Below are 17,632 nucleotides of genomic sequence, written 5' to 3'. Positions count from 1 at the left end.
ATTGTTTAACCAGCAAGGGGAGTCACATTTTCCTACTTCGATCGTATCTTCAAAACGTGAAGCAGGTCGCTGATAGTCACTGACATGACAAGATAGCGCCAAAATTATCTGCAATGAATGGTTCAGAGACCATTAAAACAGAAACCAATTAAACAAAGAATGTGAGGAATCCCAACAATCACTGTCGGGGAAAATGTAAAGACCTCCAAACGCGTTCAACTTCCCCTTCAACCGTTTACGACTTTCATGAATGAAATGTGAGATAAACGCGTGTAAAAATACGCATTTTTTTCCTCCTTAATATCCAAGATCATTCACTCGCGCGTTCCGGGCGTGGGATACGAAACGAAACGTTATCCAAACATCCGTAAAGCCACAGATGTCTATCCAATTGGCCTAGAATGGAGAAGTAGATCACGGTGGGAATACATAGAGTTTCGTTTGATTTTTTCGAAGTAGGTAATAATATATGTAAACATATAAAATTGAACTGGAATTGCTGTGGCATGAGTAACAGATCAGTTCGGTGGGTGAGATCTTAAGACTCGAAACTGCCAAGAAGGACGCCCGAAATGAAATCATCGTAAGGATATGAATCATGTCCAGAGTGTAGACAATGCGGATGTCTTAGGAATGTCTAACAAAGCGAAAGGAGGATATAAAAAAAAAACCAACGAGACTTAAAAGGCCTCGGCAATTGGAGTGATCGTTTGAACTTATTTAAATTATCGAAATACCATATCTACTATTTCCAATATTGCTGAGGTGTACTGATAAGCATAGTCGAACGAAGACATCCATCAATTGCATCATACACCATTTGATAAAGACACTATTTCCCTTTTTCCTATTCGTTCCGCCAATTTAGACCAAGGTGTGAAATAATTAAATTTCACCACGTCACGAAACTGCCCAGACGCCTGCCGGCAGAAAATGTCTGCCAGGAGGGTCTGCCCGAATGACGTTATCGCATCGGCTAGAGTTCGATATTTTCCCACCAGATATGTACCCCGAGACAACTAACTTTCTTACTTCAAATAACGTTATAGAGACCTTTTTTTCGCCAAGTGCCAACAGTATCTTAGACAAACTTTGTAAGATGTGATCCGATGCACACAACTGTTCACACACTTGTAGTTCGCTGGCCGATTTACGCGCGGATTAGCAGCTATGAAATACACGGTGCAGGTTGGGTACTTCCGTTCGCACGTGTGGCACGGCAGCAACCCCTACAAGAAGGGCGCGTCATGCGTACAAACAGTACCCCTTACACCCTCCCACCCATCACGCCAGACTCCCTCCTTGCCGCGTCTTAAGCACGCCGTTGCATATGCCGAAAGTCAATGGGAGCCGAACCCGAAGCCAAAACCAAACCTCCACGGCTCGCGCGGATTCGTCGGACCGAGTCGGACGGTTCACGTCATCGTAAGCCAAACACCGCACCAACTGTTTGTTCTCTCGCTCTTTCTCACCCATCGGTCTCGGTAATTGCGGGCGCGGGAGTTCCTCACCCGACGCACGGACGCAACACGATAAAAAGCTTTCGTCCAGTTCCGAACACGGTCAGTCACGATCGTGTAACGAAAGCGTACGCAGCTACCCTTACCCTAAGAAAAGGAGAAGTAGTAGGACCTCGCGAAACAGTAACCGAACACCATCATCAAGGGTGATAATATCGCGATCTAGAGAATAGTTCAGACGTTCAATACGTCGAGCAAACGTGAAAAAGCGGTCGTGTAAACAGTAGTACCGGAATCGCGGAAAGGATCACACCAGTGTATTAGGCAGGTGTGTAACAGGGTGTGACAAGCCGACAAACCAAACGAAGTGTGCAAATTTATGCAAAAATACCATAAGCCAGTGGATGAATTGATAAAGTCCAAACACCGCAAAATACGTCACTCTGTTTATATTACCTTTTGCCTGAAGGAGGCAGTGATAAGACAAATATTGTAAAATTTTGAGTGGTGAAGACAAAACTAATAAAGTGATTAACTACAGCGAACTTAAATAGCGAAGAAAGTTCATCAATATGAATACGGAGGAGTTTCGAAAGTACGGGAAACAGATGATCGATTACATCTGTGACTATGGACAGACGATCGACACACGAGATGTTGCCCCAACGGTGGATCCTGGATTTCTCCGCCAGCTATTACCAGGTACGCAATAGTTGTTTTTTTATGAAGCAATTCTTTGAGAAATTTCACCCAATGAATTAGCAGTGCGGCAAAAGTGTGTACTTAGTTCTTATTAGTGTGTTAAACCTCTATTAGGCTTTAGGAGCCCTTCTGGGTTCAGTCAGAAGTTGAAAGAGACTCCTCGAATGTCCGGCTGATGAGAAGACCAATGTCAACAAACATCACGGTCAATTAACAACTCTCTCACAGCTTACAACCAGGCTATGGAGCCATTCGATGGTGAGTTTCGTACATTTGCTGACGGCAATTGGATAATTACTAGCTTTCAGTGATGGATGGACGTAATTTTCTACCGGCAGATTCCACACTTGGGTTTTGCTTGGGTTGTACATAATGAAGTCTCGGTGGCTGGCAACAAGATTTGTTTGATATGATTAGATTGACAATCCATTGGAAGAAAACAAGATTCCCGTCCACCGAACGATTCGTTTCGCCCACGGAAACATTTTACTTTTTTCCGCATGTTTTTTTACATTTGCTGCTTTTTGACCCGGTATGGCCTCTCGCTCAATATCATGCCTCCACTCTAAAAGACAGGGACGTCCAGTAATGACGTCCAACGCCCAGCAGTAGACCAGCGTTTGGAGCGGATTAACCCATTCATGGTAATCCATTTTAAAAGAAGAAAGCCCAACATCAAGCCACGAGCCCGCCTGTCAACTCTTCCAACCCGGTACAGTCTATTTTAGCGGGTCACGTTTCACCACCAAGCGCGCGTGATCGTAATGTGCCTGAGTCACTGCGGCACATCGAACGCATCCAGCCCGCCCGCAACCTTGAACGACTTTCGAGCAGATCCTTCAATGAACACCGATCTCCATTTACTTCATGAAAGTGATCGGAACAGGGAAAGAAGGACCACCCGATTCATGTGACGTATGTGCCGAAAGTGACACCTCTTGCAGGAAGGAAAACTCGCTTGTACTTCCGTACGTTACTTGTGGAGGAGGGTACTTTCCCAGTCACGCTGTTAAAAATAAAGCTTACAGCAGAACAGTTTTTGCACTGCATTTGGGTATGGCCGATAGCCGATAATTTTGTTTGTACTTAGCAGGAGAACCTGTGACAGGTGAAACAATAACACAAAAGTTATTTCAAGTAGACATCTTGCTTGCTTACACGGCTGTCGCTGGGTGGAGGTTAGTCTCCTATTTATTTACAATTTTCGTCACCGGTTAAATGCGGTTTTGCACGGATAAACGGTAGCCAAGCGATACGAGCGGATTACATCAGAACTGTCGACAGTTTATTGATTTAACGCTTGAGTGAGCTTCAGGGAAGTTAGTGAATGGATTAGTGAGCTGCCATGCATTTACATCTCTTTGGATTAGCTCAGATGAGACGTGGGGCAAGCGTTGAGAATTCTTCAATGAAGCAGTTCAACTGTTGTCTGGGAAATGTCCCGGATATCTTGAGCAATGGGGATTCACATAACGCATCCATTAGTTTGATGTTGATGGAGTCCAAATATTTGAAGAATAACGCTACACCAAAGCCAGTGGATGTCCAATTTGCCGGTTTCAAACAAGCTTTTGGCAGAATTTTAAATCCAGCTATAATCTAAACTAATTCTGTATTCTAACAATCACATCTTACGAATACAATAACGCCAAAAGGTGTGAATTAGCTGAACACATCTCTAGGGCACACTGAGTTATTTGCAAACAGAGAAAATCGTATTACGATCGTTCGTATTAAATTTGTTCTGACCTATAGCTCTGAAGAAAATGCGCAGTTTTGCAAATTGCGAATCGAAACAGGAGTTAAATTTAATTAAACTTTCCATGTTTACTACCGTAAAAGCAGTTGCCAAAAAAATTGTTACCTCAGAACGATTGTGGCGTCTAATCAAATAGATCCATAAAACCGCTGGTTGGAGTTTTATAGTTCGCGGGTATAGTTTTATGCATCGTTTGCAAAATATCTGCGCCGTAACTAGTACCCCTTGAGTATCTTTCCTTCCAGTACACCCTCACCACCCATTGTGGTTTTGCATTTTGTACTCTAGACCGTATCGCGAAACAGCTAAAATTATAATGCGTGATCGGTGATCGCGAATAAACATACAAAAGTCTTTCGACTACGCCTCACTAACGAAAGATCATCGTCTGGGTGATGGCCGGTGCGTGCGTGAATTCACGTTCGTGCTGGGTTGCACCTTTTTCTTGTTTCCTTTTCCCCACCATACGAACAGATGAAGCACCACAGAAGGGCGAAGACTTCAAGCGTATGCTGGATGACGTCGAGACGAAGATCATGCCCAATATGGTACACTGGAACCATCCACGCTTTTTCGCCTACTTCCCCGCCGGCAACTCGTATCCTTCGATTCTCGGCGACATGCTCAGCAGTGCCATCGGGTCAATAGGATTCTCATGGGTAAGTGGCAAAAATGTAGCTCATTTTGAAGCGACGGGCGGAATAAACATTTACACTGCTCTCGTCGCATGTCAAACTTTCGTCGATCAAACATTAACCTTGCTTGTTCTACGCTCATCAGGCATCCAGCCCAGCCGCAACAGAGCTCGAAACGATTGTCCTCGATTGGTACGCGAAAGCACTCGATCTACCGTGCTTCTTCCGTAGCGACGCGAAAGGTTCCCGTGGTGGTGGCGTCCTACAAGGATCAGCGTCCGAGTGTGCGCTGGTTTGCATGATGGCTGCCCGCGCTCGTGCCATTAAAGAACTCAAAGGAAATCACGTCGATGTGCACGATAGTGTCTATCTGCCACAGTTGGTCGCGTATGCCTCCAAGGAAGCACACTCATCGATCGAGAAGGCAGCCAAGATGGCGATCGTGAAGCTGCGCGCACTGGATACCGACAGCCGAGGCGTGTTCCGTGGCGATACACTGCGTCAAGCGATTCAGGAAGATATGGCACAAGGATTAACACCGTTCTTCGTAGTCGCGACCGTTGGCACAACGTCCGCCTGTGTATTTGACAATCTTGTCGAGATCGGACAGGTGTGTCGCGAGGTGCGTAGCATTTGGTTCCATGTGGATGGTGCGTATGCAGGCAATTCTTTCATCCTGCCCGAGATGCGCCGCTTCAAGGAGGGGCTCGAGTATGCCGATTCGTTCAACACAAATCCAAACAAACTGCTGCTGACAAACTTTGACTGTTCGGCAATGTGGGTGAAGGACGTTAAATCGCTCACCACAGCGCTAGCCGTCGATCCGCTGTATCTGCAGCACGATCACAGCAGTGCAATCGATTATCGACACTACGGAATTCCTCTCAGCAGACGCTTCCGAGCGTTGAAACTGTGGTTCGTCTTCCGATCGTACGGTATCGTGGGGCTGCAGAAATACATTCGCAACCATATAGCGTTGGCAAAACGATTCGAATCGCTGGTCAGCTCCGACGATCGCTTCGAGGTGCGAAACGACGTCAATCTGGGACTCGTCTGTTTCCGATTAAAGTGAGTCCCGTGTTCAGATGAGTAGTTAAATGACCTTTTTTAATGTGACTTTTTTAACCCTTGCAGACAACAGGATCGCATCAATCGGGACCTGCTGGCGCGAATTAACCAGTCGGGCAAATTCCACATGACTCCCGCGATGGTACGGGGCAAATACATAATTCGCTTCTGTGTAACGTACGAACACGCCACCGAAGAGCATATAGGTATGTACTACACGAAACGGTAGTAGCAACACGTGTCTACCGGTTGTACACCTGAGTCGTAGAGCAACGACGTGCTGTCGTTTCCGAACCGTTGCCCACTATTAGCATAATTGTTCAATATTGATTTTTGCCCTTTTTGCGATAAGCGAACGTAAAGCAGTGTTCGTATAGATTGTGTGCAGAAGTCTTTCGGCATGATGCAATCGTACCGAACCGATGTTATCAGCAAATGTGACACCTTTTTGCGATAACGCGACTATGAAAATTATGGTGCTTTATTGTAATAAACCTCTCACCCACTCCTTCCCCATTTCCTGAATTCGCCAAACAGATTACGCATGGGAGGAAATTAAAAACTACGCCGAAGAAACACTTGCTGCCGAATGTCCGGAAGAGATCACCGAGCCTGTTCCAGCGACGAAAAAGCCACCAAAGAAGCTTACCCGCAGCATGTCCACGCGTTTCTCCTTCACGCGCAGTGTTTCGCGGGAAATCTTCGAACGACAGAACAGCCGGTAAGTGGACGATCTTGAAGAGTGTAAAATAAAATCAGCCGCTAATTGATTCCTCTTCTCTCCCCTGGAACAGCTCCCAGCTCACGGACGGATGCACACCGATCGTCATTATCGATACCGATGACATCCTGGAGAGTCTACAGCGTGCCTCGAGGATGAACGGTGAGCGAAGTTCGAACGACACGTACGACACGGACAGTACAGACGAGGCCAGCAATTGACTAAGCCGAGCAAACTCCTGCATTTCTCGCACGTCCCCATTTACTTCGTCTTCTTCCGCTGATGAGTCGCCGGACGCTGGAGAAGAGACGGAAGGAAGCACAGGCTCTACCATTGGCCGATGTAATTCGGTCAAAAGATCTTGCGCTAAAGACAACGGTTACAGCCGACTTCAACAACAGCAGCCACATCATCAGCCACAGGACCAGGACGCGAGACCGACCAAGTCAAAAAGTTGCTCCAATATTAAGCAGTTGTGATAGACCATAGATTCGTGTGTGGACGCCATCGTTTTTAGCCAACGCATTTACTTTTCGATTGATGTTATCCCCAGATAGGACGTTCTGGTACGCAACCGTACGCCGTACCGACTGAAAACAAGTATTATTTATTTTAACTACACGCTAGGCCAGTGTTTGTAGCATAGAATCTTCCCGTTAGCATGTAAGTTTGTATTCCTTTCTGACCATGACGAAATCAATTATCGTAAGCGTGCTATTCGAGCAATGGAGGGATTCCTCCGGTATTTGCATGCACTACGCTACAATTTAAGATGTGTTGCTGTACTACAAGCACTTAAAATAAATTGCCTTTGCTATGTCTCAATACAGTGGTACAGTTGGTTCACTAAGGGTTTATTGTTTACATTTCCTGGTGAGTAAAAAGCTCGTGCCGGTACGAAGCATCGCGCGCGTCGGAACGAGGGTCACTTTTATGAGAAAACTTGATTACCTCGAGAAAAAGTCACTTTGTATGATAATATAAATATTAAAACATGCTGTTACAGTAGCATCGAGGATAACGAAGGATTCTTTTATACCTTTTGATTGATGGAGGCAAATAAGCCAGATTGCCATTGAAATACATTTACTTCCATATCAAATTGACTTTCTTTGGTTCATGCGCTTTTCATCATTCTAGACTTACCTTAAATGATGTAGGTATCCTTATATATCCTTCTATATTATGAACTCCTTTATTTCTACTGTTTTTGCATCACTATTTCACAAAACCACGAGTTTGCTCCAATTCAAAACAAACCAACTATCCTCGATGACTGTGATATGTCAAATTGAGGGACAGTGGGATCACCATCAAGGAATATGGTCAAAATTTTAAATACATTTTTCATAATACAATCAGACCGTTGGTTACGATCATCGTTGCTGAACCATCATTAAACGAAAAAGGGTATAAAATTTTCAATTCACTAGATTAACTAGAAGAAATCTGCATACAAAATTATCTTTGATATACTTAACTTATTTATTAATTACATCACAAACCTTCAAAACGGAGCACCTTGCACTTCATTGTATATTTATACAGTTAAATTATGTCAACTGCTCTAAATTCACGAAACATGCTGGCACAGGGTTCCGAGGTTTTCCTTCACATACATACACACACTCCTCTAATGCTAATTCATACCATTTACAAGTACGGATCCTTTAAGCTGTGGCATTGCTTCCCTAGGCCATCCGCACATAGCTCTACATATACACGTGCCTTTTGGCCGACGAGTCTATATCGTTACCGGGAGCTGACGGAGCAGCAGCAGATGAGCCCCCGGCAGCTAGCTAGCTGATCACGCGCAATAACGTAATTCGTATCCGCGAAGCCAACCGTTGAGCAAGCTGCTTTTTAACCTGGCTGAGTGGTCACTTTAACAATCCAACGTTGTTTAGTGTCGCGAGTGATCCTGCTGCAGTTGGTCACGCACTAGGGCGTAATCCTTTTCGGCGTGTTGTGTGTACAAGGCATCCTTGCCATCCTGTTCTAGTCCATCATGAAGAAGTATTTTGTGTATCTTAATACCTTACTGGTACTAATCGTGATCGTGTCTGCTCACCGACTGCATCATCCGTTCGCACTGGAACTTCTCGATACGACGGTAGATTCTCTTCGGTTGCAGCCAAGAGCAGCCGGTGTAAATGTTACAGAAAGTGAAAGTGGTACGTATGAGCGAAATGGTGGTATGCTTACGCACTTCCTCGCGTTTGATCTCGGTGCTCGGTTCGACCGATACACATTAGAAGCGATCGATCCGATCGGTAGTAAATGATCATGTTCGGTGTTTGCATATTGCAGTGCATCCGCCACCCGCAGCAACCTTAAGCGAGGAACGGCCCACCCCGGAAGCGACCGATGAGCACAGCAATGAAGCACGGCATCGAAAAAAGCGTCTCATTTCGGCAGGTGAATATGAGCAAACGGCTCAGTACTGGAACATAGGCGCACAGCTCAAACTAAAGGAACATTTGCTGAAGCAGCCGAACCGAAACATTGCTAAAAATGTGATCTTCTTCCTCGGTGATGGTATGTCTATACCGACGCTTGCCGCCAGCCGTATGTATCTCGGGCAGCAGCAAGGTCATACGGGCGAAGAAAGTCGACTGTCGTTTGAAGAGTTTCCTGACGTTGGCCTTGTGAAGGTAAGCTGTCGATGTGGGGGAGGTCAGAGTGTCTGACATTTTTAGGCTCAATAATGGAAAAATAATTTGCACATTTATGATGGAAAAGTTGTTACAACAGAATGGCACAAAAACGAGGATCGTAGAAGTGATTTTGTTACAATTTAAAAACAATTCTACGATGCTTCGAACGTGACAATGCTTATTTACATCGTTTACTGATAACCCGATTCCCATTTTCTGTTTTCATTTCTTTTCATTGCAAGACCTACTGTGTGGACAAACAGGTGGCTGATTCTGCCTGTACAGCGACGGCTTATTTGTGTGGTGTGAAGGCCAACTATGCAACGATCGGTGTAACGGCTGCCGTCAACTATGGTAACTGTGCCGCCAGCAATGATCCGCGCAACCAGGTCCAATCGCTCATGGCCTGGGCCCAGGCAGCAGGGAAAGCGACCGGTATCGTGACGACAACACGCGTCACGCACGCCAGCCCCGCCGGTACCTACGCACACACCGCCAACCGTGACTGGGAGTGCGATGCCGACGTAGTTCGGAGGGGCGGTGATGCGGCCCAGTGTCCAGACATCGCGTCGCAACTAATCTACGGTGAAACGGGCAAAAACTTTCGTGTCATTCTGGGTGGGGGCCGTCGCAAGTTCCTTCCGAAAACCATGAAGGACGAGGAAGGATTCCGCGGTCAACGGCTAGACGGAGCCAACTTGATTTCCCAATGGTATTATGGGAAACCGCTCGGTACGGCACGGTACGTGTCGAACAAGCACGAGCTGATGGCGCTCAACTTCACCGAGGTAGATTATCTGTTGGGACTGTTCAGTGCAGACCATATGAAGTTCCATCTCGATGCCCGCCCGGAAATGGATCCAACGTTGGGCGACTTAACGTATGCGGCGATAAGAACACTGGAGAAGTACCCCGAAGGTTATGTGCTATTTGTGGAGGGTGGCAAAATTGATCTGGCCCATCATTTCACCAAGGCACGTAAATCGCTCGATGAAACCGTGCAGTTGTCCGAGGCGGTGCAGGTGGCACGTCAGCTCACCAGCCCGGACAATACGCTGCTCGTGGTGACGGCGGACCATTCGCATACAATGACACTATCAGGCTATGCGGCACGTGGTAACGACATACTCGGCCTGAACAGCCAGATCAGCGACGGCGACAAGAAACCGTACACCACACTAACGTACGCGAATGGACCGGGTGGACCGCTGCCCGGTCCGAAGGGCCAGAGACCAAACATCACCGAGTCGATGATAAAGGACCGCGAGTTTCAGTTCCCGAAGGTGGTCCCGATGAAGTACGAAACGCACGGTGGCGACGATGTAGCCCTGTTTGCGTGCGGACCGTGGTCGCACCTGTTTGGCGGAATGTACGAACAGAATGTAATACCACACCTGATAGGCTATGCAGCGTGTATCGGGAACGGTGAGCACGCGTGTTCGACGGTTGGTGGTTTGTAAACAGCGTGCAGGACGCTTTTTAATTTGTCGTGTTGTTGTATGTTTTGTAAATAAAATTCCCCTATGCTTTTAAGTAACAGTCGGTGTTGTTACTACGGTTTATGCTACAATGTTTGGGCGCCATCCAGTACGATAGATTGCTGGTTGTACAACGGTTGTGGCTTGTTGGTGGAAATCAGATACAACAATGTTTTGGTGAAGGATATTGTAAGAGAAGATTTTGATGGGGAGAAATCTTCTCCCCAACAAAAGACATGGAGAAGTCATGAGGGAGAGGAAGATGATCCATAAAATATAACTCAGTACGTTACATCTTTAATCTTAGCTCACCTTTATCCGGACTCCATTGGTGGATCTTGGTAATCTTCGGAAAACTCTTGGAGGTCCGTTGATAGATGAGGTTCTTTCGACTATGAAATATTTTGGCTGATGAAGCTGGATACCTCAAAATTCGAGGTTTCTTGTTAAAAATGAGTGCCTGGACAGATATCGCCAAATTATGTCCATTGAACAACGACATCACTTGGTAGACGAGGTCCCTTGAGGCCGCTCACTCCGCTTCCTTTAACATCCTACACTACAGTTATTTGATATGATCTTTATCAAAGTCAGCTATTTTTTTTTTTTTTTTTGCTGTTACGATGTTCAGTAATATAATACATCTTTTCAGAGCTATAATTGAGTGCAACAATTTCGGAAACCGAATTTTCCCGTCCTCAATTTTCCGAACAAACGTATCAAGCAAATAACTCCACGTGTATTAAATTCAAGCGACAAACCATCCCGAACTTTCGTCAAATGATGCAACTGACACCTTCGTCAAAACCGTGTTTGACGTTTGGACGATCGGCGCTAAAACCGCGTGTCTGCAATTTGCGGTGAATTCCATTTGTGCTGCCTATTGCAAATTTTCCTTACCGGCCGGGAAATACGTAAAGCTGACCGTATCAGCTGCGACACCCGACTCGCAGCTGCCGTTACAAACCGTGTCTTTCCGGAGCGATTTGCCGCTTAGTGCGCGTGAAGTGTACGTGTGTGTGAGGAGAATTTGAAGGAAGCGGTTGTGTGGTGAAGCATCATCCCGTACATTGCATCCGTAATCCGCACCCGTCCGAACATGGATACCGTCAAGATAAGCGAATTGCTGCGTGCCACCATCGACCCAGCGCAACGATTGCAGGCCGAAGAGCAACTAAATCAGGTGATTGCCAATAGAGGGGAAACAGGTACTTCCAGCGAAAAACAGTACAGCACACGACATAGTACGGGTGCCGATTTTCTGTCTGGAAAATTCCCCCGACGGAAACATCTTCTGCATGACGCGGCGGTGGAGTACGTGGACATTGGATGTGAAACGTACGGGACCGGCGAAAGAGCAGAGCGAGCGAGTGAGCGAGCAAGAGATACGAAAGGGAGGCCACATTGGTGGAGCAAAAATATTTACAAGTGTGCATAACACTGGAACGGGGCCGTGTAGTTGTTGATTTCAATTGTTTCTGTACCGTGCAGGATAAGATTATGTGGTAAACAAATGGCACCTAAAAACGAACGATAACCCTTGGATTACCCTTGAAAAATGGACTGGAATCGGCTGTCCTGGTGGAGTTCCGCTTACTCACCGTGGTGTATTTATTAAACCCGCTCGTCTTTACTCACGACGCGCTACCTACAGCGGCCACCACCTACCTGTAGATGCGAACAAATTCATTGACCAAACACTGAAATCGCCCCATTCCTTTGGAGATGTTGCCATTACAACGGTTGAAGTTGAAATAAACCCACCGTTTCAAGAGCTGTCCATTAGATTCGGTTGCTTGACAGTAGAAGCAAAATATGTTGCAAATTATTTATCAGACACAACAATTTTGAAGCGTTGCTTTGTTCTCGAATGATCCACATCAAACGATCGTGAAACGAATAATCTTTCTTTTTTGTTTTTCAAAAATAGCAAAACTTTCCTATCGTACATGAAGCTTCCGAATGGTTCCATTGAACACATTTTACCCGCATTTACTTCCCAAACCGAAATGGGTCAGTATTGCTTTTGAGGGACAACACATTGTCTGTCTATGAGTTCCGCTCGGTTGCTATGTGGGGAAAAGTATGCACTGCACTATCACGAGCAAGGTAGTAGTGTAAACATAACCCGAAAATAAATTTTCACCCTCGGAAGTGCGCGTAGGGATGTTGAAGTAAAATAAGAAGCAGCTGTAGCAAGAGCTGGAAAACTTTCTTCAAGCGCTTCTAAAATCACGTGGCTTTGTAGCTGCGCCGAACATTAAACATACCATGATCCCCGGGGGCCTTTCAGTACGAGACATGAATCAATAATTTCAAATTTTGATCGCGGTACATACATACAGCACACGCTATCCGCGGTTCGAGATACTAACCGATGGGGACAAAAATTAGCATACACTGACTCATGTTTTCTTCGTTTGTTCTCCCTAATCTGCGCGCATGTGCCGCACACACATACACACACACACATTTTCCTGTCCCATAGGTACACAAGATCATCGGTTTCCTGCCCTCGCTGATGCAGGTGATCATGCAGAATGAGCTGGAAATACCGGTGCGATTGGCCGGTGCCATCTATATGAAGAATCTGATCAACACCAGCTGGCAGGACCGCGAGGCGGAAGGTGGCAATCCGATTCCGTTTGCTATTCACGAGCAGGATCGGGCCATGATCCGGGACACGATCGTGGAAGCGATCGTGCACGTACCGTCGGAGGTGATCAAGATACAGCTGTGCTTCTGCCTGAGCCACATCATCAAGAACGATTTCCCGGGCCGATGGACGCAGGTAGTGGACAAGGTGAGCCTGTGTCTGCAAAACAGCGATCCGAACGCATGGCATGGTGCGTTGCTCTGTATGTACCAGCTGGTGAAGCACTACGAGTACAAGAAGTCGGCTGAACGTGGTCCGCTAACCGAGGCGATGAATCTGTTGCTGCCCCAAATCTACACGATCATGATGAACGTGATCAACGAACCATCGGAACAGAGCATACTGCTGCAGAAGCAAATACTGAAGATATTCTACGCCCTGACGCAGTACTCGCTACCGCTCGAGGTGATCACGAAGGAGGTGTTTTCGTGCTGGATGGAAATCTGCCGCCAGATCCTGGAACGACCGGCCCCGGATGCGTCGCACATTGAGGAAGAAGAACGACCGCAGCATCCGGCGTGGAAGACGAAAAAGTGGGCCTCTCACATCATTCTGCGCATGTTCGAACGGTACGGCAGTCCAGGAAATATCATCTCGAAGGAGTATAAGGAATTTTCCACCTGGTTCCTGCAAACGTTCACCAGCGGGCTGTTGATGGTGTTGCTCAAGATACTGGACCAGTACCGGAACAAGATTTACGTTTCGCCGCGCGTCATGACGAACACGCTCGACTACATCAAGACGGCCGTTTCGCACGCGTTCTCATGGAAGATGCTGAAGCCGCACATGATCGAAATCATCCGGGACGTGATCTTCCCGCTGATGTCGTACACGGACGCGGATGAGGAGCTGTGGGACAGCGATCCGATCGAATACATCCGCAAGAAGTTCGATGTGTTTGATGATTTCGTGTCGCCGGTACAGTCAGCCGAAACGCTACTGCACAATTGCTGTAAAACGCGCAAGGGCATCCTCACGCAGGTGATGCAAATCATTATGCAGATCATCAACACGCCCGGGTTGGATCACAAGGAGAAGGACGGAGCGCTGCATATGGTCGGCTCGTTGGCGGAGGTGTTGCTTCGGAAGAAAATCTTCAAGGAACAAGTCGAGCAGCTGCTGATGCAGTACGTGTTTCCCGAGTTTGCTAGCCCGCATGGACATCTGCGAGCGAGAGCCTGCTGGGTGATGCACTACTTTAGCGATATTAAGCTGAAGAACCCTCAAGTGCTGGAGCAAGTTATGCGCTTCCTGAGCAATGCGCTGCTGACGGACAAGGATCTGCCGGTGAAGGTGGAAGCGGCCATGTCGATGCAAATGTTCCTCATTTCGCAGGAAGATGCCGCACCGTTCCTGGAGAATCAGATCAAGGAAATTACGATGGAGTTGTTGCGAATTATACGCGAAACGGAAAACGAGGATCTAACGAACGTGCTGCAGAAGATTGTGTGCACGTACGCGGACCAATTGCCACCGATTGCGCTCGACATATGTCAGCATTTGGCGACCACGTTTAGCCAGGTGCTGGAAACGGAGGATAATGGTGATGAGAAGGCGATCACGGCGATGGGACTGCTCAGTACGATGGAGACGCTATTGGCGGTGATGGAGGAACATCCGCAGGTACTGGCAGCATTGCATCCGGTCGTGTTGCAGGTAATTGGCCACGTGTTGCAGCAGAATGTGCTCGAGTTTTACGAGGAAGCGTTTGGGTTGGTGTGCGATCTGACATCGAAAAGCATCTCGCCGGACATGTGGAAGATGTTAGAAATTATCTACGAGGTATGATCGATTTTTGACGGGGGAAATGTATGTCTATTTTAATGTGCTTTTTCATGTAGCTTTTCCAGAAAAATGGAGCCGAATATTTTGTCGACATGATGCCGGCCCTGCACAACTACATAACGGTCGATACGCCTGCTTTCCTTTCCAACCAGAATCATGTCATTGCGATGTACAACATGTGCAAATCGGTAAGAAAAGCAGTGTAATAAATGGCGGGATATGGGGATAATAATCATCCTGATTTATCGATTTCGTACCAGATCCTCACAAGCACCGCAACAGAAGAGTCGGAATGTAGTGCAGCCAAATTGCTAGAAGTCATTATCCTACAGTGCAAGGGACACATTGACGATTTCATACCGAGCTTCGTGGAGCTGGCATTGTTGCGACTGACCCGGGAGGTGAAAACGTCCGAGCTGCGAACGATGTGCTTACAGGTTGGTTGGGAAATGAGAGTTATCATTTGACGAGTAGGGACATTGGAATTGTTTTCTCTTATTCCAGGTGGTAATTGCAGCTATCTACTACAATCCTACCATGTTGCTAGAGATACTGGAAAAGATTCCGATACCGGTTCCCGATTCATCCATTACGGCTCACTTTATCCGACAGTGGCTTCACGATTACGATTGTTTCCTTGGGTAGCTATACCGACCAAATGCCCGTTTTCGCCCCGAAATACTAACCATTAACACTCTCCCTCCCCAACCACAACAGCATTCACGATCGTAAGCTGTGCATTATCGGCCTATGCACTTTACTGTCGCTCGGCGACCGTAAACCGACCGTGCTGAGCGAGCTGCCGGACAAAATCATTCCAACGATGCTGATGATTTTCGACGGCCTAAAGCGTGCCTATGCAGCCCGTGCGGCCGAAGGCGAAGAGGAGGAAAGCGAGAACGAAAGCGAAGATCTGGAGGATGGTTTGTCGAGCGATGAGGACGATGTAGATGAGATAAACCCATACTTCAAGAACATGTCGAAGATGGTACAGGAAAGGGGTGCGGAAGCTGGTTTCGAAATTACTGCCTCGATTCAGGTGCGTTGTTATGATTTTTGTTTTAATCCCATTTAAACAATGTGATGCTACGGTAACGTTCGGTTGTCCATGCTTTGTAGGATGCTGATTCCGATGAGGATGATGATGACGACGATGATGACGATGACGATGTCGACGATATGGATGAAACGGCACTCGAAAGCTACACCACACCCCTGGACGATGAGGAAAACCCCAACACGGTCGATGAGTACATTATGTTCCAGGACATTATGAACAGTAAGTTTCGCGCGAGCCACCAAGAGTCTGTCAAATGTGTGTTAATACTCTCTTCAATGGTAGATCTTCCCAACACTGATCCAACCTGGTATACAATGCTTACCAGAAATTTGAACGCATCCGAGCGAAAGAACCTGCAGGAGGTGCTCGTGTTGGCCAACCAGAAAAAGGAAACTAAGCGCTCGAAAGAAATCGAAAAGAGTGGTGGTAAGTGATTGTGACACAAACTGCTTTATACAACACTGCAATACTCTCGGTTCATTTCCATTTTCAGGATATCAGTTCACCCAGCTGCAGATACCAACCAGCTTTGGGTTTACGGGGCAGCAACAGTAATAATAACGGCTCGTAGTAAAGGAGCTATGCATTAGCCAAAACCAGTGTTGTGGGAATGCTCGTCCAAGAACCAGCGGGGGAAGCTTATAAGCAGCCTTCCCTAGCTCTGAACGATGCCTCCATCATGTACTACTACTATTACTACTACTACTACAACAACAATTAGTGCTGCTTACACTAATCGCTATTACGACTGCTACTACAAAACTACAATTACACGTCCGCTTAAACAAAAAACACACAATCATTACACCACGACCAACCTCATTTCAACTCGACGTTCGCGTACACTCAGTGACTGGTTGTCGTCTCATCATCACTTCCCGAAACTATCCCTCAACTCCCACAATCGTCCGTTATAACGGTGACCTTTTGGTAGAAAAAAAGGAGTCCGGTTTTTGTGTGTGTGTGTATATGCCTCCTGTAATAGTATGCTTTTTTTCGTGTAAAATAATATTAATTGAAATATTTTTCTCCTACATAGTGGAATGCTTTATCGCAATGGTCGATTCATAATTAACAAGGCACCAACTGTATCTCTTCGAAACGGCAAGAAAAAACACAAGTGTGCGTGTGTGTTTGTGTGAGCCAGCACTAGCAGAGCTATAAAAGATCCTTAAAGAGGAAGCATTTACTAACACTCCCGTAAATTCTCGTTCCTGGCAAGTTAATACACTATACATGAGCAGCAATGTAGATTATTGCTGTTTTATTAGTTCTGTAGCGTTAAACTAGCAAAGCAAAGGCTTATTTTCATAAAAGCTTCAATATACTGAATGGCTTTTCTAGCGCAGCTCGAGAAGAAGATAATGAAATCAAGCGAAAAAAAAACTTGTTATTTACACAACATTGTTGAACGTCGCGCCAAGCGTTTTCGTTTCCCAAATGTCAATCGTTGTCGGCCAACTGAATTCACGAAAGGGGTGTGTGTGTGAGAGAGAGAGAGAGAAACACTCACCCATTAAAAACGGCGAGAAAGATGCATCCTTCGGTATGGCATGTATGGTTTTGGCGTAAATTTTGAACAGAAATAGTGAGGGCACCCAATGTCGGTCCCCGCTAAAGTTCTGGATCCAACTGTGATATATTGATCCCA

At 46.4% G+C, this 17,632-nt stretch overlaps 3 protein-coding genes across 6 annotated transcripts in view; all 3 read left to right on the top strand.

Annotated features, from left to right (window-relative positions):
- The window catches only part of LOC126561506 (importin-7), a 431,061-nt gene that overhangs the window by 162,903 nt on the left and 250,526 nt on the right, over window positions 1–17,632 (top strand). For 2 of the 4 annotated variants that reach the window (XM_050217698.1, XM_050217699.1), the window contains exons 2-9: window positions 12,969–14,918; window positions 14,978–15,109; window positions 15,182–15,358; window positions 15,426–15,562; window positions 15,639–15,960; window positions 16,041–16,200; window positions 16,264–16,407; window positions 16,475–16,605. In XM_050217698.1, the coding sequence (XP_050073655.1) occupies window positions 13,002–14,918; window positions 14,978–15,109; window positions 15,182–15,358; window positions 15,426–15,562; window positions 15,639–15,960; window positions 16,041–16,200; window positions 16,264–16,407; window positions 16,475–16,536 (3,051 nt within the window). In that variant the 5' untranslated portion in view covers window positions 12,969–13,001 and the 3' untranslated portion in view covers window positions 16,537–16,605. Of the gene's footprint in view, window positions 1–11,296; window positions 11,664–12,968; window positions 14,919–14,977; window positions 15,110–15,181; window positions 15,359–15,425; window positions 15,563–15,638; window positions 15,961–16,040; window positions 16,201–16,263; window positions 16,408–16,474; window positions 16,606–17,632 lie in introns of those variants that run through there. The other 2 variants (XM_050217697.1, XM_050217696.1) reach the window with 2 other exon arrangements.
- On the top strand, window positions 1,951–6,824 carry LOC126561935 (aromatic-L-amino-acid decarboxylase). Its single transcript, XM_050218315.1, has 6 exons — window positions 1,951–2,162; window positions 4,396–4,580; window positions 4,702–5,624; window positions 5,691–5,830; window positions 6,162–6,345; window positions 6,419–6,824. Exons 1-6 carry the CDS (start codon window positions 2,033–2,035, stop codon window positions 6,564–6,566), a joined length of 1,710 nt encoding a protein of 569 aa, XP_050074272.1. The 5' UTR covers window positions 1,951–2,032; the 3' UTR covers window positions 6,567–6,824.
- LOC126561930 (alkaline phosphatase, tissue-nonspecific isozyme-like) lies at window positions 8,338–10,539 on the top strand. The gene is made up of 3 exons (XM_050218308.1): window positions 8,338–8,519; window positions 8,656–8,999; window positions 9,245–10,539. Exons 1-3 carry the CDS (start codon window positions 8,354–8,356, stop codon window positions 10,460–10,462), a joined length of 1,728 nt encoding a protein of 575 aa, XP_050074265.1. The 5' UTR covers window positions 8,338–8,353; the 3' UTR covers window positions 10,463–10,539.

Source organism: Anopheles maculipalpis, chromosome 3RL (genome assembly GCF_943734695.1).
Source record: "Anopheles maculipalpis chromosome 3RL, idAnoMacuDA_375_x, whole genome shotgun sequence".
Taxonomy (NCBI): domain Eukaryota; kingdom Metazoa; phylum Arthropoda; class Insecta; order Diptera; family Culicidae; genus Anopheles; species Anopheles maculipalpis.
This window is presented reverse-complemented; position numbering and strand designations above follow the sequence as displayed.